Source organism: Aspergillus ochraceoroseus, assembly GCF_002846915.1.
Source record: "Aspergillus ochraceoroseus IBT 24754 chromosome Unknown P175scaffold_8, whole genome shotgun sequence".
NCBI classification, from domain to species: domain Eukaryota; kingdom Fungi; phylum Ascomycota; class Eurotiomycetes; order Eurotiales; family Aspergillaceae; genus Aspergillus; species Aspergillus ochraceoroseus.
In genome coordinates, this window is record NW_024468483.1 from 785,311 (window position 1) to 804,697 (window position 19,387).

At 48.1% G+C, this 19,387-nt stretch overlaps 8 protein-coding genes across 8 annotated transcripts; 3 read left to right on the forward strand and 5 right to left on the reverse strand.

Annotated features, from left to right (window-relative positions):
- The first annotated feature begins 197 nt into the window (after nucleotides 1-197).
- On the forward strand, nucleotides 198-822 carry P175DRAFT_0353340 (uncharacterized protein). Its single transcript, XM_040892914.1, has 2 exons — nucleotides 198-285; nucleotides 347-822. The coding sequence occupies exon 2, from the start codon at nucleotides 459-461 to the stop codon at nucleotides 744-746; it is 288 nt and encodes a 95-aa protein (XP_040749586.1). The 5' UTR covers nucleotides 198-285; nucleotides 347-458; the 3' UTR covers nucleotides 747-822.
- Nucleotides 823-898: 76 nt separating this feature from the next.
- On the reverse strand, nucleotides 899-2,500 carry mpkA (mitogen-activated serine/threonine-protein kinase SLT2; the record flags this gene model as incomplete). The annotated part of the gene is given in 5 exon segments (XM_040896086.1): nucleotides 899-1,530; nucleotides 1,589-1,903; nucleotides 1,975-2,065; nucleotides 2,085-2,229; nucleotides 2,388-2,500. 5 exon segments carry the CDS (start codon nucleotides 2,498-2,500, stop codon nucleotides 899-901), a joined length of 1,296 nt encoding a protein of 431 aa, XP_040749587.1.
- Nucleotides 2,501-3,441: 941 nt separating this feature from the next.
- On the reverse strand, nucleotides 3,442-5,247 carry P175DRAFT_0444412 (cytochrome P450; the record flags this gene model as incomplete). The annotated part of the gene is made up of 5 exons (XM_040894231.1): nucleotides 3,442-3,540; nucleotides 3,605-4,375; nucleotides 4,451-4,569; nucleotides 4,623-4,863; nucleotides 4,945-5,247. 5 exons carry the CDS (start codon nucleotides 5,245-5,247, stop codon nucleotides 3,442-3,444), a joined length of 1,533 nt encoding a protein of 510 aa, XP_040749588.1.
- A 722-nt stretch (nucleotides 5,248-5,969) lies between these two features.
- On the forward strand, nucleotides 5,970-7,276 carry P175DRAFT_0443763 (uncharacterized protein; the record flags this gene model as incomplete). The annotated part of the gene is made up of 4 exons (XM_040894197.1): nucleotides 5,970-6,152; nucleotides 6,224-6,603; nucleotides 6,823-6,890; nucleotides 6,945-7,276. The coding sequence occupies 4 exons, from the start codon at nucleotides 5,970-5,972 to the stop codon at nucleotides 7,274-7,276; spliced, it is 963 nt and encodes a 320-aa protein (XP_040749589.1).
- Nucleotides 7,277-8,593: 1,317 nt separating this feature from the next.
- Nucleotides 8,594-9,875, reverse strand: P175DRAFT_0504098 (alpha/beta fold hydrolase). The gene has a single exon (XM_040897776.1). It carries the CDS (start codon nucleotides 9,833-9,835, stop codon nucleotides 8,867-8,869), a length of 969 nt encoding a protein of 322 aa, XP_040749590.1. The 5' UTR covers nucleotides 9,836-9,875; the 3' UTR covers nucleotides 8,594-8,866.
- An 81-nt stretch (nucleotides 9,876-9,956) lies between these two features.
- P175DRAFT_0504099 (glycosyltransferase family 31 protein) lies at nucleotides 9,957-11,705 on the reverse strand. Its single transcript, XM_040897777.1, has one exon. It carries the CDS (start codon nucleotides 11,578-11,580, stop codon nucleotides 10,111-10,113), a length of 1,470 nt encoding a protein of 489 aa, XP_040749591.1. The 5' UTR covers nucleotides 11,581-11,705; the 3' UTR covers nucleotides 9,957-10,110.
- Nucleotides 11,706-11,889: 184 nt separating this feature from the next.
- On the reverse strand, nucleotides 11,890-14,770 carry P175DRAFT_0504100 (threonine--tRNA ligase THS1). The gene is made up of 6 exons (XM_040897778.1): nucleotides 14,633-14,770; nucleotides 14,124-14,568; nucleotides 13,776-14,040; nucleotides 13,148-13,723; nucleotides 12,420-13,089; nucleotides 11,890-12,359 (listed from the first exon to the last, which is right to left on the reverse strand). Exons 1-6 carry the CDS (start codon nucleotides 14,691-14,693, stop codon nucleotides 12,205-12,207), a joined length of 2,172 nt encoding a protein of 723 aa, XP_040749592.1. The 5' UTR covers nucleotides 14,694-14,770; the 3' UTR covers nucleotides 11,890-12,204.
- Nucleotides 14,771-14,952: 182 nt separating this feature from the next.
- P175DRAFT_0511641 (uncharacterized protein) lies at nucleotides 14,953-17,393 on the forward strand (the record flags this gene model as incomplete). The annotated part of the gene is given in 10 exon segments (XM_040898604.1): nucleotides 14,953-15,019; nucleotides 15,196-15,296; nucleotides 15,358-15,510; nucleotides 15,530-15,542; nucleotides 15,652-15,804; nucleotides 16,363-16,416; nucleotides 16,482-16,539; nucleotides 16,602-16,639; nucleotides 16,779-16,960; nucleotides 17,025-17,393. The coding sequence occupies 10 exon segments, from the start codon at nucleotides 14,953-14,955 to the stop codon at nucleotides 17,391-17,393; spliced, it is 1,188 nt and encodes a 395-aa protein (XP_040749593.1).
- Between the last annotated feature and the right edge of the window lie 1,994 nt (nucleotides 17,394-19,387).

Sequence of the window (19,387 nt, forward strand, 5' to 3'; positions counted from 1 at the left end):
TTCTTACTTGGTCTTTATATTTCAGCCGGGTTCTTTTCTTCCTCCCTATGTTGTTGTTGTTGTTGTTGTTGTTGTTGTTGCTGTACTTGCATCATGTGATGATGATGGATGAATTATATTATTTATATGCATGGATGGACAAATAAATGCCTTATCTTATATACAAAAAAAAAATAAATAAAATAAAATGCAAAATGACACTCGACGCTTACTTGTTGGAATTTTTGTGGGGTTCTTTATCCATTCCTATTGCCATTGCATACATACATATATACATTTACCTAGGTATGTACCTACCTATGTATATTGCCAACGAAAACATGCTAGCTACTAACTACCTAATTAGGTAGCTAAGGTAGAGTTGACCAAGGCGCTTGCGTTTCGACAGCTTGCCAAGTGGGTTGGTGGGGAGGACACTAACAATCGAATGGAAAAGGAGGAAATGAGGATCCTAAGCGATGAAATACCAAAGTGCATGGAATGGATGCGGGAATGAGATGGGCATAGCATTAGTCGGAGGTCAACCGGAAGCGAGACTGATGCTTGGATGCCAAAGAGATAGATTTAGTAATGCTTTTAGAGAAAGGAAAAGAAATGGCAAAAAGGCAACTTTCGGATTTTTGTTCACGCAAGCTAGGATGGGATGTATAAAAAGAAACAACAACAGACTTAGTACTATATTTGCCTTTCTCTGTCTCTGTCTCTTGTCTTGCCTCCCGCTCACTGATGCAACTATATATCCATAACCCATAACCACTCTAGAGAGAAAAACGTCCCCGCGGTTTTCCTAGAAAATAGCTCTGACAAGAATCAATCGACCTGCAGGGAATCTCCAATATATCATCAAATCAGCCCACAGCAACACACATGTACAAGACAAGAAACGACGAGAAGTTCATTACGCGTCCATTCCCCGCTGCAGTGACGATTCCAGATCATTTATGCTGCCGCCCGCGGCGAGCGCTTCCTGGGGTTTGGGTTCCTCTGATCTCCACACGCCCTGTTGGTGCTCGGGGATAGGGACGTTGGTCTGCTGGGCAATCTGTGCTTGTTGAGCGGCGCTTTGGGCCTGGGATTGCTGTCGGACTACTGAGCGGAACCGGACGACCTCATCGTAGATCATACGACGCATTTCGCCAACATCCTCAACAACCTCAAAATGGAAATCGAAGGTTGTGGGGCAGGTTGGCTCATCGGAGGCATCGTGCCAGATCTGCAGGTATGGGTGCTCCAGGGCCTGCTCCACGGAGATACGGGAGGAGGGGTCGAAGGCGAGCATGCGGTCGAGCAGGTCAAGAGCGTCGGGGTTGGCATTGGGGAACAGGCGGTGGAATGGGATCTTGGGCATGAACGGCAGGTTGCGCACGTATTCCTGGGCACGTGGGGAACCAATGCGGCTCAGGGTCTCCTCATTCGGGGTGCCCAGGTAGTGTAGGATTTGGTTAAGCTGGTCGACGTAGTCGCGACCTTTGAAAAAGGGACGACCACCGAGGAGTTCTGCTAGAATACAGCCCACAGACCAGACATCAACTGGCAACCAGTCAGCAAACCAAAACCACTATAACGCACGACAGAACGGGGAACACACTGGCTTTTGTGTAACTTTGGAAGCTAAGCATGATCTCCGGAGCACGGTACCATCTTGTTGCAACATATTCGGTCATGTAGCCTGCATTCTCTTCCGGGTCGATAGAGAACCCACGAGCCAGACCGAAATCACAGATCTTGAGCTCACAATCCGCATTGACCAGCAAATTTCCGGGTTTCAGGTCTCTGTGGAGGACATTGGCGGAGTGAATATACTTAAGTCCGCAAAGAATCTGGTAGATGAAGGACTGGAAGTGGGCATCGGTTAAAGGTTGTCCGGAACGAATGATAGCGGCCAAATCACATTCCATCAATTCTAGAAGAAAGGAATATGCATCATTAGGAAGCTGCAATGTTGGCTTTTGAGATTGGAGGGTGAATCCTCACCTTCATACAGGTATGTCTCATTGAAGTTATCCGGTCGGGGAATATCCATATCATACAAACAAGTGATCTGCCCTAGGTCAGCCCTACAATCCTGAAAAAGGAAGGACAACGTGTTGACTTGCATTGCGATGGCCTCTGAAATGCTGAAGCAACTTGATTTCTCTCAAGGCCCGCTTAGCCAGAATCTTCTTGCTGAAGACATTGGTGACCTTTTTGATGGCAACACCTTCCCCGTTCTGAACATTAGTAGCTGCGCTGTCAAACAAATGAGAATCATTAGCACTCGGACTCGGTCATTGCCATTCTACCCGCGGTTTTGCCCGTTCGCTTCTTCTTCAGGAAGAGGATAGCAACACGACCCCGCTATCCCTGACTAAAGAAAACCAAGGAGCGAGATTGTGAACAGCACCTACCAAACAATACCGTAGGCACCCTGGCCCAGTTCCTTTGTCACGTTGTACCGGTCATCCACGACAAAATCCTGGTTGAAAACCTTGAAAACTTTCCGTCCTTGTAGGTCAGACATGGTGGATTTGGGAGGGGATAATACAGATTGTAAACGATCGACCAGCGGTTAGGGGAATTCGAGCTCGAGGGGTAACGATAAGCGAGGGTGGAGGGACGGCGGCAGCGTTTTGTGTTTAGGGTGGGGAGAAGAAACGAAAGTTATTTCGCTCTCGCCAGAGAGAGAAGATAAAGGGTATTAGCGGCTAAAACGAGAGAGAGAGAGAGAGAGAGAGAGAGAAAGAAAGAAAAGGAAGAGCTGAAGATCTGATGGTGTGGCTGTCAAGGACTGTATGGACGGGTCGAAGCCCCGCAGTGCTGCCGTAGTACACTCAAGTTAATCGCTCCCGCTTGGCCAGTCGCTGCTGGGATTCGTGGGGAAATTTCAGGAATTTGGGACAGGACCCAGAAAAGAAAACAGGGAATATGCAAGTATCTTGGTTTGACGGATAGGATTGTAAGGGACGAGGAGAAGCACTAGATGGAACCGCAGACAGCAGATAAAACGGAGTGGGGAGGCTAAGGGTTCAAAAGGGGAGAATGAGAACCATGGAACAGAATTTGATTGAAAAGGGACTGAAATGAGATGGAGAATGTTGAGAAGTTCGAGTCAAGTTGAGTTGAGTTGAGTTGAGTTGAGTTGATTGCAGAGCAAAAGAATTGGGATACAAGAAGGGGAACCTCAGGCAGCAAGAGGGACAGGAATGGGCTTTGGGCACACTACCTCCTTGTATGTCTTCCTCATTCTTGATTCTTATCAACAAGTAGGTACGGAGTAGATCTGGTATTTAAAAGAAGAACTAGGAAGGAATAATTAATCTAGATTAATTTGACCAAATTTTCCGCACTCGAGACAAAAAGGAAACCCTAAAGATAGAATACCCTGATATAACGTCACTGGGGATAGATAGAGAATTCAATTCACTCGTAGTTTCTCCCCCCCAAAGTGTAGGAATCAATATCCTACTTTGGTCGACGGCTAATGGTCATTGGCATGTCACTCTGGTACACAAACCAGGCATTCCGATACGTCCACTCGTGCTGAGGATCAACCAGTTGCATCTGGATCGATCGTGCCCCTAGTTAGTCATTCCCGACTCTCGACCTATTCAGAAGGATCACTTACATCAAATGCGCTATAGAGAGTTGCAATCAATTTCTTGATCTCCAACATCGCTAGATACCGACCCATGCAAATGCGTCCACCGCCGCCGAACACAAAGTCACAGGTGTCGTTCATTCGTCGATGGCGTTCGTGGTATGCTTCAGCACTTTCGTCGTCCCGTTTGAGCCAACGGTCAGGGCGGAAGACATCTGCGTCATCGCCAAACACTCCGTAGTCTCGATTCGTCACAGCCGGGTTGATGCCCACTTTGGTTCCTGCAGGGATATACCGGCCATCAGGAAGTGTAAACCCTCCGTCCGGTACCACACGCTCAAAGACCATGGCAATTCCTGGGTTGATTCGCATGCCTTCTCGGATGACCGCGTCAAGGTAAGGCAGCTCGCGGATATCCTTCCATTGAGCTGGGAGGGAAAGCGAAGCGGATTCCAACTCCGTCACAAGTTTTTGGTAGGCGTCGGAATCCTTGGCCAGATAATAAACGATCGCACGCATTGTTGAAGATGTGGTATCGCCTCCCGCAAGAATACTCAGCATCAGCCAGTTGACAATCTGCTGGTCGTTGACCATGTCCGGGTAGGTATCCTTGAGTTGGACATACTTGTCCAGTGTGTGGTCCACGGTGCCAGCCTTGATGCGATCTTCCTTCAATTGTGCCTGATATTCTGCAACCACTTTGAAGGCATAGAGAACTCCCGTGAGAGTAGGCTTGGGCCCAATGCGAACAATCGGGTTTTTGTCAAGGAGAAGATCGATCCATGGGATTTGAGAAACCTGTTGAAAAGCACACAGCATCAGCTATCCCGGCCGCAGAAAAGGTCTCATCCAGCAGGTAATTGAGCAACTTACGGGAGCAAAATAAATGAGGCCCTTGGTCGAGTCCGTGATTAGACTATCCACATCTTTCTCCTGGTCGATGAAGCCATAGTGACGGCCGAAACTTATATTGGCGGTCACATCCCATGCGACTTTCCATCCCAAATCAACCAAGCGCCGTCGGGAACGAGGTGAAACCACTTACAGTATCCAATCCATTCATCTGCCGGGCAGACTTTCCCATCCGCAAACTTAGCAGTGATCTTATCGACAAACTTCTGGAGAGTCTCGTCAATTAGGGGCTCGTATTCCAAGACTTTAGTCATTCGCCATAGGTTCCGGATAGGGAGGATGTTTTGATTATGCCATTCTTCATCTTGGGTGTTGAAAAGGTTGGATATGCGGTGACCGTTAATGAGGACGTCGTTAGGGCGATACATGTCACTCTACGGATAGGTTAGACGTAAGCCACAGCCACCATTCCCCACTCGAGCTATACATCACATTCTGATATCAAGAATGCATACCTTCTTCCACGGATTGCGAGTCGAATAGATCACTCGAATTAAGCTCGGGTCTGATATACTCAGGGCGTTTGGACCAACCCGGAGGACAGAGCCGTACCGTCTATGTAGCTGAACATATTTCCGATCGAGAAAGCCACCATACGCTTGGCTGGCTCGCCAGACATCCGTGAATTTTGCAAAAAGGGGCCCTCCAAAACTCCTCAGCGGCGAGAAGAGAATATCCCAAACAAGCTTGGTCAGTATAAGCAGGCCAAACACTGCAGAGATGTGCATCCACAGGTCATCAAAGAGTACGCTGGCCATACTATCTATAGTCGAGCAAACAATGGATGAGAATCAAAAGCAAAGATATGAGCAGCTTGTTTCAGCTTCCACAAGGTCGTAACTGGACACAGCCATGTCGACTAGGGATGATCTGTATTAAAAAAGCGAAGGCCTCCCCGCCTACAAATTCTGCAAGAAGGGGGGTTGTTCCCTGTTGGGGGGCGATGGGATAGTCATGGCGAACCAACCATACGCAGCCCCGACATTTTTAATTAGTCGTTTCAAATCTACTTCTGCTATTACGACGGAGTAAGTGCTGTGTCTCTTGCTGAATGCGGTAAGTGGAGGATTTCTCAACTGCATTCTGCAGGTGACGGACCTGAAGGCTTTCCCACTAACAGACGCCTAGTGTCCGAGCTGACAAGCCCAGCCCTCGTCTATGGAGTAGGCTCAACCCACCTTGGCTAGTAAGGACGCAAAGAGGTGATTTCGATTGTAACCAACTGGAGGCTTACATGATGGTACTTTTGATAAGGAGAAGAAGGAGGGCAAGAAGCCAAGGTTGTGTGGTGTGTGTGTGTGCCAGGTTATAGACCCTAGGGCTGTCAGGGCTCTGTGAACGATGATCTCAATCCTTAGTGCCCGTTATACCTACATGGGTCTTCTTCTTCTCCTTTCTTGTGCTCTATATAAGACTATGCCTGGATAATGCACAGATTGTTCGTCCCCCCCATTCAAGGGACCTCCCCTGCCCATACATCATGTCCTCCGCTGCCGAGACACCATCTCCCGCTTTCCTCGCCGAAAGCCAGACCACGACGGTCAAGGCCGTGATGTGGTTGATGTCGTTGACCCCTCTGGTCTTTGTCATCCTCCGTCTGTATGTGAGGCTTCATCTTAAGCGGGTCTTCGGATGGGATGACTTGATTGCTGCTGCTGCTGTTGTAAGTTATCTGGCTTTTCTCAAGAACTGATCGATGCGGGACTGATTGAAAATCTTTTGTTATATCGCTAGGCTTGTCTCCTCGGTTACGCTGCGGTCTGCCATGCAGCTGCCGACATAGGGCTGGGAAGACACGTCCAAGTGGTCGCGCAGAACCCAAAGGACCTCGTTAACTTAGCCCGGCTGAGCAGCATCAGCCAGACACTGGCTATCATGGCTTGCGCCTGGGGGAAAACCTCGTTTGCGGTCACTTTGTTGCGAATTGTGGTAAAGCGATGGATGACTGTTCTACTCTGCTTTATTATTATTACGGTGAACGTGATCAACCTTCTGGCAGCGTTATTTGTCTTTGTTCAATGCAAAGATCCCAGGAGAAATTGGGATCCGAGTGTAAAGACAAAATGCTGGCCGACTCATGTCTTTACTGATTACTCGCTCTTTGTTGGAGGTATGTGCTCTGCTAACCCTGATCTCATGCCCAGTGCTGACGGATTCCCAGCCTATTCGGGAATGCAGGACTTTATACTCGCACTTCTACCGTGGACTATTGTCTGGAACCTCCAGATGAAGAAGAAGGAAAAGATCGGTGTAGCTATCGCTATGAGCCTGGGAGTCTTGTACGTGCTCTCCTTGAAATCACACCGGGGTTCTTTCTAATTCATACCATATAGTGCTGGTGCAGCCGCGATCGTCAAGACCTGTTATCTGGTGACACTTTCAGCTAAGGCTGATTTCACCTGTATGTTCTATACTTTATCTTGGCCCAATTATGTGGCGCTGACATTTCATCCAGGGGAGCTTACTCCATTACTCAACTGGGCCGCGGTAGAGGATGGTCTGACGATTATTGCCTCTTCAATTCCAACCCTAAAGCCGCTGCTGACCAAAATCTTTCCCACATCCGCTTCCCAGGAGAGCTACAACATGCTGCCTCCTGGCGCCCAGAAGGAGAAGCGCCGCATTAAGTTCGATACGTCTCTCTACGCAACCCAGGTTGACACCGTTCAGGTCCACGAACCAGCCGACGAGGCGCTTACGGGCAGTCAGCAGTCGATCCTCCCGGTTAAGGAGGAGGATAAAATCAACCTAACGACGGAAGTTTCCGTCACATACAAGGCCAACTAGGAAACTTGCTCGGATTCAGGGGATTGCGAGATGATAATTTTGTCTTGAGAACTGGGCCATGTATCTGTTTGGATTGCAATCAGGCACAGGCATTTCTTCAAGAAAGACAAGAAAAAAATAACTAGGGAAAGCCATTTTTCGTCAATTCATTTCTACGGCTAACCCATCTCACATATAATACCAATACGGAGTATACCCATATATTGTGCAATTATAACCAAACTATCAAAAATGGGATAGCTCAACCAAGTCCTATGATAGAGAAGAAAGAAAGAGAACGTCGTCTACTTACGCGCTGAGTATCCTTGGTTTTACAGCCAGCAGACGGAAATACAGAAGCATGTTCCCAAATGACTGTCATTAGTGACTATAATCCAGGATACATACATACATACAATACAAGATAACGCAGATCCGTAGTCTGTACTACCAGTATGTAGTAGCTTCAGTAACCTCCCGTCCCGAACCTTTAGACGTATCATCTCCTCCTCCGCACTCCACTGCCGAAGCCGAAACGGGGAAATGTTGCGGGAAATTGAAAGATTGATTGAATGAAACCTTGCTCCTGGCTTCAGACGGAGGATTCTTTCTGTCTTCAATAGAAGTTTGCCGTGTAACCTGCTGTTCTGTAGGTAACTAGTATGTTCTGGGCCGGAGCTCAGAATATATCGGTTTGAAATCAACCTGGATGAGGAATTTTGTACGTACGTACCTCCTATATATATAACATGTATACCAATACTAATACTACGGAGTACCTACCTACTAGCTAGTACTTACCCCGTGGGTGTCATATTGAACTACTAGTAGGTACCTACCTAGGTACTACTGTCTTATACTTGGGTTAAACAGTCCTATCCGGACCCGGTTTACTTACTACTCCTCACTTAGCTTCTAGGTTAGGTAGTAGGCAGTAAGTAACAAATTCATTGCATCAACCGAAACTCCATAAGAACTTGATTTGCTCTTGATCTTGATTTGGGTTGGGTTAGGTTGCGCATAGCTGCCATAGCATCATGCATTGGAGATCCATCCCTGTTTGATACTACCCCGGAGATTACGATGTGAAATTGGATGCGTTTTATTATCTACTAACTTGGTAGGCTGTCGAGTTGACTGACTACCTAGGTAAGAGTGAGTCCCCGTGCCTTTTTTTTTTTAGCGGTATCTACTCTACTGGCGCATTGGTGGTACCTAGGTGGGGTGGGAAGGTTTGATTGACACCTTCGGGATTGACTGGTGATAGCTGGATTGGAAAGTGGAAGTGATGGGCAAGAAGTAAGGACTTGGAATGCATACGGAGTATTAGATGTCAATAATTTGATATATGGAGCTGGGACGGCTCGGAAGCTAAAGCAGCAGGTCCGGAGAGCCCAGTGTACAATGCGCCTACAAAGGTACGGAGTACTAAGGGGGATTTTACTGTAATTGTACGGAGTAGGAAAGATTGCTGTTATCTGGTGGCGCTGTCTGGCTCATGGGCTTCTTTTTTTCCTTTCGAGGCCAAAGCTCACTCACGGACTTCTTCCCCTTCAAGACACTCTCCAAAGCAGTGAGGTTCGTATCCATGTGCAGACGTCTCATTGGAATCTAGTGTGTATGATCCAGCACCCACTGAATCTCCCGAATGATAGCATCAGGCTGGGTGAGATGCACGCAATGGCCGCTTTCCCGAGGCGTGCTGGAAAACCTGCTATTCGAGGATAACTTCGTAGTCCGTCTTTGGAAACTTTCATCTTTCTCATCGTACGTATCCAATTTCTGCTGGTATGCCATTCTCTCCTCCGGGGAGCCACTGCCCGCTGCCACACCGGCAGCATAGATCTTGCGCAGGTCATACGCAGCGTTTCCCTTTAATACGCTGACAGGCCGGGACCCAAGCAATGGCACCTCAGCCTCCAGCTGCTTCTTTCTCCCTAGAACCGCACAACTCTCTCTGTAGTGCGCCATCTCTGCCGCGGCGGCGCGGCGATGCTTTGCGCTGGCATTCTCCGCAATCATCTCGCTGCGCTCAGCGTCGCTCAGAAACACGGAGTGATTCAGCCCCGTCACTTCCATGGTATCAATTCCGCTACTGACAGCATCGAAATTCGAATCAGGCCATAGCTCGCTGTTGCGTTCCTGGTTTGCGTCGACAAACACCATCCCGGCAATCTCGTGGAGCGTTCCGGATTCCTGTTTCCGGTGCAGGAACTCCCGAGATGTAACTCCGCCGTAGGAATGACAGACCAGGACGTAGGGGGGCTTGATGGCTAGAGTCTGCAGGAGAAGATCCAGTTCGCGTGCAATGGTTTCTGCCGTGGGTGGCTCGCCTGGTGGCGATTCATCGGATGAGCCTAGTCCCGAGCGCTCGTACAGAAACACACGTGTTGATGGTTGGAGCATGCGACGCATGGCGACCCATTCTTTGATGCTGGCTGCTGCACCGGGGAGGATAATCACGACAGGCACGGTGGGGGATGTGCGGTCTGGTCCGAAGATACTTGCGAAGAGTCGGTGGGTACCGATGGAGATGAGACCATCATGCTCGCCTGTTTCCCAGCAGTTTTCTATTGGCATTTTGTATTTGGAAGGGGGACCACAATATGGGAGAGTAAGCTGGGGTTCAGCTGGGGATGAGGGGGTGTGAGAAGACGATGTCATTTATGTCTGATATCACCTGATGACTCCTGATGCCTGATGTTGCCCATTCGGATTAGGTTTATTTCTATAAGTTATGCATGCTATATACACTGTATATATAATTGGGTCCAGAATTAGAATCCACAGATTTGATGTGAAAATAAAAATAGAAAATATAAACAGTAGAAGAAAGGCAAGTGAGGGAGGGACATTCAGTCTCCATCCTCGGATTTCACCGTCCACACAACTTCCAGAACCTGCGGAGGCTTGTCGGACGTCTCATTAAACATATATATTTGTCGGACTTGGTCAAGTTCTTGAACCACATCCACTAACCGGAAAGAAACTTTGTCTGGGTCTAGGCGTCGCAACGGGCCGAGACTATAGGCAAATGGATCAGATCCCTTGTATTTGCTCTTCTTCCATGTCTGTTCCATAGGACGCGGGTTATTCCACAATGTCGCATCCTGAATGATGGAGTATCCGTTGACAAGGAACCATTCCCCCGATAGGTGCCATCTGCGAAGCAGACACTCGTCGCCGCAGATATCAGCAACCCGGCCGAGGGCGACCATATCAGCGTGAAACCATGATTTCCAGTGGTGCACGGAGAGCGGTAGGGGACGACCGGACTCGAAAAAGCCCGAGGCATCCCCGTGGAGGTCTAGTTGGTGGAGCCCCTGTTCCCAGGTGAACTTTGCGTTTGTGTGTGCGTAGATGCACGAAGCAAGCATACGGTCGCCCTCACTTTGAAAGGAGTAGCACATTTCAAATACACGCTGCAGCTCCTCGAGAAGTGGCATGGAAAGGAACACTCCGGCTCCGCCGTACGCCATGTACCCTGAACCGTACAGCTGTGCCAGGTCCTCCGTCAATCCTCCAATATATTGTGGTAGCGTCGAATCATAGGACGCCAGTCGATCGACCAGGTTTTTCATCGAGGGGAAAAATGTGTCTTCGTCAATTAGAACTGCCCACTGGGTCGAATGGTCCCGGTGCTGGTAGAGAATCCGGACTAGAGAGAAATATTGGTCCAGTTGTGTGTCTTCATTTTGAACCATCGTCAGGCGGATGTGCAGCTCGTTCGCTCGCTGCTCTATCCGTTGTCTTGTCTCTGTGTTGCCTGGGTCAACTATAGCCATGATCCGGGCATTGGTGCTACCTGCCCAATGGGCGAAAGCATCCAGGGAATCCTCCAATTTCTCCAGAGATGTCACAACGCCGAAGAGCATGTGGGATGCGTCCGGTCGCGCGACTACTGCAGGAGCCTCAATGGTCACCGAGGTTGCACATGTTTCTTCCGACTGGGCTTCGCGGCTAGCTTCGATATCTAATCGGACGGTGTGGTACGTGGGGAGAGGCACGTCTAGGGAATCGGCAAATGCGGTGAAGTTATCAGTTCGTGTAACAGCGATGTTGAGTCGAGCATAGTCGATGGAAGAGGAATTGTAGGCATGGAGTCTGAGGAGGTTCAGGTCGACGAAGCAGGAGCTGAGATTCTTGGCTGTGAAGCTGGAAGCAAGTCCAGGGTCAGAGAAAGAGTCGAATTCATTGGTAGTTGTATAAGTTAGCAAAACTATGCAGCCAAAAAGACACCCAGCAATGAAGGTTAAAATCTTCCAGGATCTGAATATGCGTTGCTGGAATGGGTGGTGAAGGAGCAGTCGGAGTTGCTGCACCATCGCTTCGCATACGGAAGAATGTGAACAGGTCAATCAAGTTTGATCATAGGAACGATACGATCCAACCCGCATGTTTTACCTCAAAAGCAGGGGGGAAGATTTAGTTCATCTTCCCCTTTCTTTTCCCACCACCTGGTGCTATCCTTCTTTCTCCCTGTAGGAAGCGCTTCCGACGAGAATGAAACAAATAGTGGTCCACCAGCACGGATGTGATTGGTAGGTGTAGTTCTGACCAGCAAATCGTTGCGAGACTATAGAGAAATTTAGGGCTGATCAGATATAGGTACTAGTATACTAAGAGAAAACGGGCACAGTTAAAAATAGTTACACAGGAGAAACCCTCTACTCGGATATGTACAGGAATCAACAGGTACGATGAAAGTCTTCTACATCTCAATGCATGGCTAGAAATACGTCAATAATGAATTTCCCCCTCCTTCATAGCTTCATGGTCTGGTTCTTCCTATTTTCTTCCCTAATTTTGAAACACCAGAAACACCACCACACCACTATATTGCTGGCAGCCCATATGGCTCATATAATATAACGTGGTTGCAATCCTCAATCCCCAGGGTCTTGGATAAGGAATGTTGGGGAAAAGAGGAACAGAATCGGGAAGCAAAATTAGAGAGAGTTGACCAGTCGGCGCTCCTTACGTAAAGCCCGAAGCTTCTCGCGAGCCTCTTCAAGAGGGACCATGATGCCCTTGTTCTGGGTGGCGGGATCATCCCGGTTACGGATGTTGACAGTACGGCTCTCCTTCTCCTGGGCACCAACAACTAGTTCACGGTTAGCGTTGTATTGAGGGAAAGAGCGAAACAAAAAGGGGGATCATGTACCAAAAATGAAGTTATACTGTGCCAGCTGTCCAGTGCGGATCTTCTTCTGCATGGTGTTTCCGCTGATATCAATATCAACATTGAGCTTGTCTCCACGAAGGATCTCTTGCAGCTCTTCGACATAGTCGTTCACCGAGGGCATGACGGGGACAATGAGAATTTGGCGAGGGCTGATCCAGAATGGCCACTTGCCGCCGAAATGTTCAATCAGGATACCCAAGAAACGCTCGAAACTACCGATGATAGCACGGTGGATGACAACGGGTCGGGCACGACCGGCTCCAGGTTCGTTGGACTTGGCTTCACCTTCCGGCTTCTTCTCATCACCAGCAGACTGGCCCTTTTCACCAGCCATATATTCAAGTTTGAAGTTAATAGGAGCTTGGTAGTCAAGCTGGATGGTGGCACACTGGAACTCTCTCTTGAGAGCGTCAGCAATTGTGATGTCGATCTTAGGGCCATAGAATGCACCGTCTCCCTCATCGATAATCCAGTCCTTGCCCTTAAATTTGGTCATGGCTTTCTTTAGCTGCTCCTCGGCGTAGTCCCAGGTCGACAGCTCACCAAGGTACTTCTCGGGACGAGTAGAGAGTTTCAGTTTGAAAGTGAAGCCGAAAAGACCGTAGATAGATTGCAGGAAGTCAAAGAGACCCGCAATTTCGGATTCGATCTTTGGGGTATTAGCTAAACCGTATACTATCTTCGAGTAACACATATTCAATACTAACCTGGTCCTGAGCACAGAAAATATGGGTATCGTCTTGCTGGAATTTGCGAACCCGGGTGAGACCACTCAGCGCACCTGATGCCTCATTTCTGTGCAAGACACCAAAGTCCGCAATTCTCAATGGAAGCTCCCTGTAACTTCTTTCGCGGTGGCCAAAGAGAACGAAGTGGCCGGGGCAGTTCATGGGCTTAAGGGCCCACTCCCGCTTCTCAACATCAAGCTTGAACATGTCATCCTTGTAGTGAGCCCAATGACCAGAAGTCTTCCAGATTCCCACATCATACATGTTGGGAGTCTGGACTTCTTGGTATCCTCGCTTGCGGTACTCGGACCGAAGAAGTGTCTGGAGTGCATTGAAAATCTTGGTACCATTGGGAAGCAGGAAAGGGCATCCCGGAGAAACCTCATCGAAGAAGAAAAGTTCTTGTTCTTTGCCGATTCTCAAATGGTTGCGTTTCTCAGCCTCTTCCAAAAACTTCAGGTGTTCCTGCATCTGTTTCTTATCCGGGAAAGCAACTCCACGAATGCGCTGAAGAGAATCGTTGGATTGATCACCAAGGAAGTATGCAGAAGAGTTCTGTTACGGAGTTAGCATTCTTCCTCTTGCAAATCTGAAAGTCGTGTCGTACCTGCATGATCTTAAATGTCTTGATCTTGCCAGTGCTTTGAATATGAGGACCTCTGCAGAGATCAACTAGGGTACCACATCTGTACACGGTACTCTTTTCTCCAGTAACAAGCTTGTCGATGTAATGTAGCTTGTACTTGCTATAGGCAAACATCTTCTTGAGGTTTTCCTTGGTAACTTCCAATCGGTCAAAGCTCTGCTTCTCCTTGAAGATTCGAGACGCCTTGTTATCAAGGGTAGACCAGTCCGACTCTTTAACAACACGGCTGTGCTAATGTTAGCATTTGGGTTGAATTTTTTTTTTCTTTCACATTTCAATAAGATTCAGAGCACATGACATGATACCTACTTTTCGGGCATGGCCATATCGTAAAAGAAACCCTGGGGGGTGGGAGGTCCATGAGAAAGAAGACATCCAAACTCGCATTCGCAAGCTTCGCCTAGACAGTGAGCGCTAGAATGCCAGAAAACCTCCCTACCCTCGGGGTCCTCGAAGGGAACATAAGAAACAGTGCAGTCGCCCTCCAGGGGACGACCCAAATCCCAAAGTTCCTTCCCATCTACCTTAGCAATAACGATACTGGCGCTCAGTTCCTTCGGGACATGCTTGAGCAGCTGTGCTGGTGTGGTTTCCCAAGCCTTCGCAGGGATGCTGGAGGTATTTCCGTCGCCAAGCTCAAGGGTGACATTTATTTCGGGATGCGGCTTGTTCTTCAGTTCCTCAAGGTGTTCCTGCCAGAGGTCTTCGAATAGATTATTGCGCTCAACCATAAAGTCAGGGAGTGAGTCGACACCTGGCGCAATTGACTCATTAGGAGGGGTTCTGGCAGCATTCGGCGGGGTAGGGATAGGACTTACCTGCGGATTTCGCGCCCTCTGCGGGCCGAACAGGCAAATCCTTCGGGCTTTCAGAAGCCATATTTGTATCCCGCAGCCTCGAGCAACGATCTAGGAATATGAGCAGAGGGAATTGGGAGTGAAGCGGTAACGGGGGACTGCTCAGTATCCCCAAACGCTCTTTTGACTCAAATCTGTGAATCATTCGGAAGGCGGTGAAGCACGTGACCGAAAACTGCCCTTGCGGCTAGCGACACTTTACCCTTTCGAGCTTCCCACCATTTGAAAACTTCTCCGCGCTCACTCCGCAACAGGTCTATCAAAACAACCTAAGAGTCAATATGTCTTTTCGCGGAGGCGGTCGTGGTGGCTTTTCTAGCCGTGGCGGAAGCTTTGGTGGCCGTGGAGGTGAGCAACAGTCGCAATTGATGTCGAAGATTGTTCTGGGTAGAGCTAACGAAAATTTCTTCGGATAGGCCGTGGAGGTTTCCAGCAGCAGTCCTATGGACCCCCAGATCAGGTGCTAGGTAAATTATACATATCAGGCTTCTTTGAGGAAGGGAGATCCACTAATTCAGTGTTAGAGATGGGTACTTTCATGCACGCCTGTGAAGGCGAAATGGTTTGCGAATCGATCAACCCCAAGATCCCGTACTTCAACGCCCCCATTTATCTGGAGAACAAGGTATAATATTACGAAGACCTCGTTTCTGGACGGGCTATATACTAATGTTTATCGCTGATAGACCCCTATTGGCAAGGTCGACGAAATCCTGGGCCCTATCAACCAGGTGTATTTCACCATCAAACCGCAAGAAGGAATTGTCGCAACCTCTTTCAAGCCTGGTGACAAGGTTTTTATTGGCGGTGATAAGCTTCTTCCTCTTGAAAAGTACGGAGTTTCTAAATCCTTTGGAGTGTTATTGCGATCGTTTACTAACTCGTTAACCATAGGTTCCTTCCCAAGCCTAAGCCCCCACCAGGTAAAACATCAAATCACTACCAGCTCTTAGTATGCGCTTTCTCTAACAACCATCTAGGTTCCAAACCAAAGAAGACTATCGGTGGTGCTCGTGGAGGTATGCGCGGCGGGCGTGGTGGACGTGGTGCACCCCGAGGTGGTCGCGGCGGCGCCCCAAGAGGCCGTGGTGGTCCTCGGGGTGGAAGCTTTGGAGGCTTCCGTGGTGGTAGCGGTGGCTTTTCTAGAGGAGGCGGACGGGGAGGACCTCGTGGAGGCTTCCGACGTTAGATAGCCCCTTTGTCTGTGCCTAGTCCTGTCTTATTACGGCGTTATGGGAAAATGGAAATTCTGCAGGAACCTTTTGTCTCGATAATTCTTGGTCCATCCTATGGAAAATTTGCTGCTATTAAATATGTAAGTTCACAAAGGATATAATCTGCTGTCGCTCAGAAAACAAGCGTAAATTTGCACTGTAATTTCTACGGAGTACTCACCGATCCTCGGGGGGCTGGTAAAACTGTGGCTAGTGAGTGGCGCAGCCAAGCACTGCCAACTTACAATGTTGAATGACGTCTGGTCACGCTGGTTCCAACAACTGGGTAGAATCTGCACGTGCATGTGTCAACAGACTTCCTCCTTCAAACTGCAATTGCTTGCTCATTATTTCTTCCCTCTTCTTCCCACCTTTTGCGTTGGCAATTTATCGCCGCACCGAGTTTCGTCTCTTTATTCAATCCCCACCACCCCCTACTTCCTTCAATCCGAATGAGCATGTCTCGTCGGACATCAGCCATGCCTTCGACCTCGTCTACAAACAGCGGTGTCCGGCCGGCCGGAGATGGAGGTGCGCTAGGACCATTATAATGATGGATAAATACTTGATTAGGGCATTCAGCTGATATTCTGCAGGCCAGGAAAAGCAGAAAATGCTCCTTTCGTCCGAGACTGGCCATTTCAGTCTGGTCAGGTTAGGCTCAGCATTCTCCTGGCAGGTGCGGGATAGGTCACTAACAGCCATTTCTATACTAGGGCATTGCATCTAGCAGATCTGGTTACTGAACTCAACGGTATGGCATATAATCTTTTGATCTCCGGTCCAGAAAAACTTTTTCCCGCTGACCATGTTAACTAGGACTCTGTGGAGGCAAGCTCAATTCCAATTAAACAAGCAATGTTGCGGGAAAACAACTAATCATTGTATAACAGTCATGTCCGTCCTTTCATCTATGCGATACTGCCTCGGGGATCCCCATGAGTACGGTGCTATCTGGATTGCCCTCGGGCTGATGCCCTTGGGGCTTTTTTTTGATTTCATGGATGGAAGGATTGCGCGATGGAGGAACAAGTCGTCTTTGATGGGACAGGAGCTTGACTCTTTGGCAGACTTGGTAGGCGGGATCGCCGTTGTCATACATTGAAGCGATTTAACGATTTTTTTTTTTTTTGGCTTAGATTTCTTTCGGTATGTCCCCGGCTGCAGTGGCATTCGCTATCGGAATCCGCACTCCCCTCGACCACTTACTCCTCGCGTTCTTTGTGCTCTGCGGCCTTACCCGTCTCGCTCGATTCAATGTGACTGCTGCCGTTCTGCCAAAGGATAAGACAGGCAAATCCAAATATTTTGAAGGGACTCCCATCCCAACCACGTTATCGATCGCGTCATTGATGGCTTATTGGGTATCGAACGGGTGGATTCTAGAAGATCTTCCGCTGGGCGTTGTTGCTCAAGGCACCATCTTCGAATTCCACCCGATTGTTCTATTGTTTGTTCTGCATGGATGCCTCATGGTCAGCAAGACGCTCCATATTCCGAAGCCATAGACTCCAGAGGGAAAATTTTCCTGGTTTAGGATGCCCATTTCTTGATGGAAATGTTTTGATGAGCATATACAAGGGAAGAAATTCAGGAGCAGAGGCACACATAGCACATTTATTGGAGATAATATGGAAGTTGAAAAATCGATGGCACGGACTGCAGAAATCTTCTTTTGGGGCCGGTTGTGGCTGGCTTATTGTCACATGTATTATTTCTGGGACCCTGCAGAGGCGCAGTGGCTAAAAGTATGATATCCTCCGGCTCTGTCTCTTTCACGGCTCGGATATCTGAGCCGGGATCAGTCTCATGGATTATGTAGAAATTATATTAGCTATTTAATTGTCTATATCGAGCTGAGATGGGACTTGGCACGTAGAAGCTTCAGGAAATGGCATTGAAGGCAGTTGCAGTTGTAAAATGGTAGAAACTGACTGCTCAGCTCCAAAAGGAATTACATGGATTTTCTCCTTGATATCAATCGTGCTTGTTTGTCTCAACTTTGACTGTTGCAACAGAGTACCAAGTACACACAAAAATATATATATAACCAGCACTAGGTAGGTAACTATTGGGGATATCAGCCAGTACCTAGTAGATATCCTATAATAGCTGACTAGATTACTTACTCCGTACTTCCCCTGTGCTCAGTATTTCAAACGAATAATTGGTTTCTTACAGAGGAATTAACCAACTGGTTATTTATACTCAAGGTAGGTACTAGTACAGTAACACAACATGACTGGCGCTTGGAGCCGGCTTCTTTTTGTCCCCCTCCTTTCTTTGACTATTTCCCGTGGAGTCTTGGTCTTTGTACGGAGTAACGATAGTGCAAAACCTGGGGGATATTTTTAGATGTGCTTGTTTTACGAGTGCCCCGTACTACTATACTATGTACCTAGTAATGCTTGAGCCAGCGACGGGTTCTGACGGGTTTTCACTGAATTAATGAGGTAGGTAGGGATTTCTGGATTCTTACTAGGTTATGTAGCCAGGTATCTTATACCTAGTTAACTGTTGGCCTCTCATGGCTGGCTGCTGTGTGGCTTTTTTTTTTTTTTTTTTCTTTGTTCTTATGGAAGTTCGATCCCGCGCAGCCAAAACTAGTTCTTATATTTTGTACGGAGGATTCTTGCATTCTTGAATTTGGGAAATTGGTCGTGGGATTGAGTACGGAGTACGTCTGTGGGCTTACGGAGTACGGAATTGGTCCAGACCAACGGTTAAAGTCCAAGTTTGCAGTCCAGACTCTTCCTTCGCAGGGCTTCAGTTGAATCTGTAATACTACTAGTAAACTGTGGTATTTTTGTTCGTTTCGCAATGCCTGCTCTATTTCGCACTAGAAACTTTATTCCAGTCTATTGACCAGGGACACATTCTTCGACGAGTTTTGAGGGAGGTCTTGTGTGAATATAAAAAACAAGGTAGAGAGGAAAAAGAATCCCACGATAGATAATAGAACTTCCCATACAGCTTCCACGAATCAAGACTACTTTCTTAACCGCTGAGTGAAATCACTTTGCTTTCCAGATTTGTCGAGACTCGAGTAGGGTACCGGGTATCAACAAAATTAACCGGTCCGATCATCTGCCTCCCAGTCGGTGAACTCGCGAGCCTCAGGAACAAATAGACACAGTTCCCTTGAACGACATTAGTTTATTCCGATTGGAAAGTTAGCTCGTGCAGCTCCCCAAGGATTTCTTTAGCCAACTGGGTTAAGAATGTTTTCCATGCTACCAGACTCTCGATCCGGAATCCTCTGTAGACACCCTCGCCGCTGGGGTCGTCTTTCTTGTGAAGTCATGACTGGACTCTTCAATTGTGGCATTTTCTCCTCGCATGTAGCACATACGTAATCGGACGCTGTTAGAAGATCGATATTGCAGTCCAAATTTAAGCGCCAACATGATTCAACGAAAGTTCGCAGGGATCCAAGGTCCACTCCGGGAGTGGCCGCCCAACAAAAAGATACATTATGTCATATAGACCCATGGAAAACTGT

What these genes read in the sequence shown, in the direction of transcription:
- P175DRAFT_0504098 (XM_040897776.1), bottom strand. Translation starts at nt 9,835, where the DNA reads ATGCCAATAGAAAACTGCTGGGAAACAGGCGAGCATGATGGTCTCATC.
- P175DRAFT_0504100 (XM_040897778.1), bottom strand. Translation starts at nt 14,693, where the DNA reads ATGGCTTCTGAAAGCCCGAAGGATTTGCCTGTTCGGCCCGCAGAGGGC. An exon ending in GATATGGCCATGCCCGAAAA is followed by an intron (nt 14,041 to 14,123) that starts GTAGGTATCATG and finishes ACATTAGCACAG; the next exon opens with CCGTGTTGTTAAAGAGTCGG. An exon ending in AGACATTTAAGATCATGCAG is followed by an intron (nt 13,724 to 13,775) that starts GTACGACACGAC and finishes ACTCCGTAACAG; the next exon opens with AACTCTTCTGCATACTTCCT.
- P175DRAFT_0353340 (XM_040892914.1), top strand. Translation starts at nt 459, where the DNA reads ATGAAATACCAAAGTGCATGGAATGGATGCGGGAATGAGATGGGCATA.
- P175DRAFT_0504099 (XM_040897777.1), bottom strand. Translation starts at nt 11,580, where the DNA reads ATGGTGCAGCAACTCCGACTGCTCCTTCACCACCCATTCCAGCAACGC.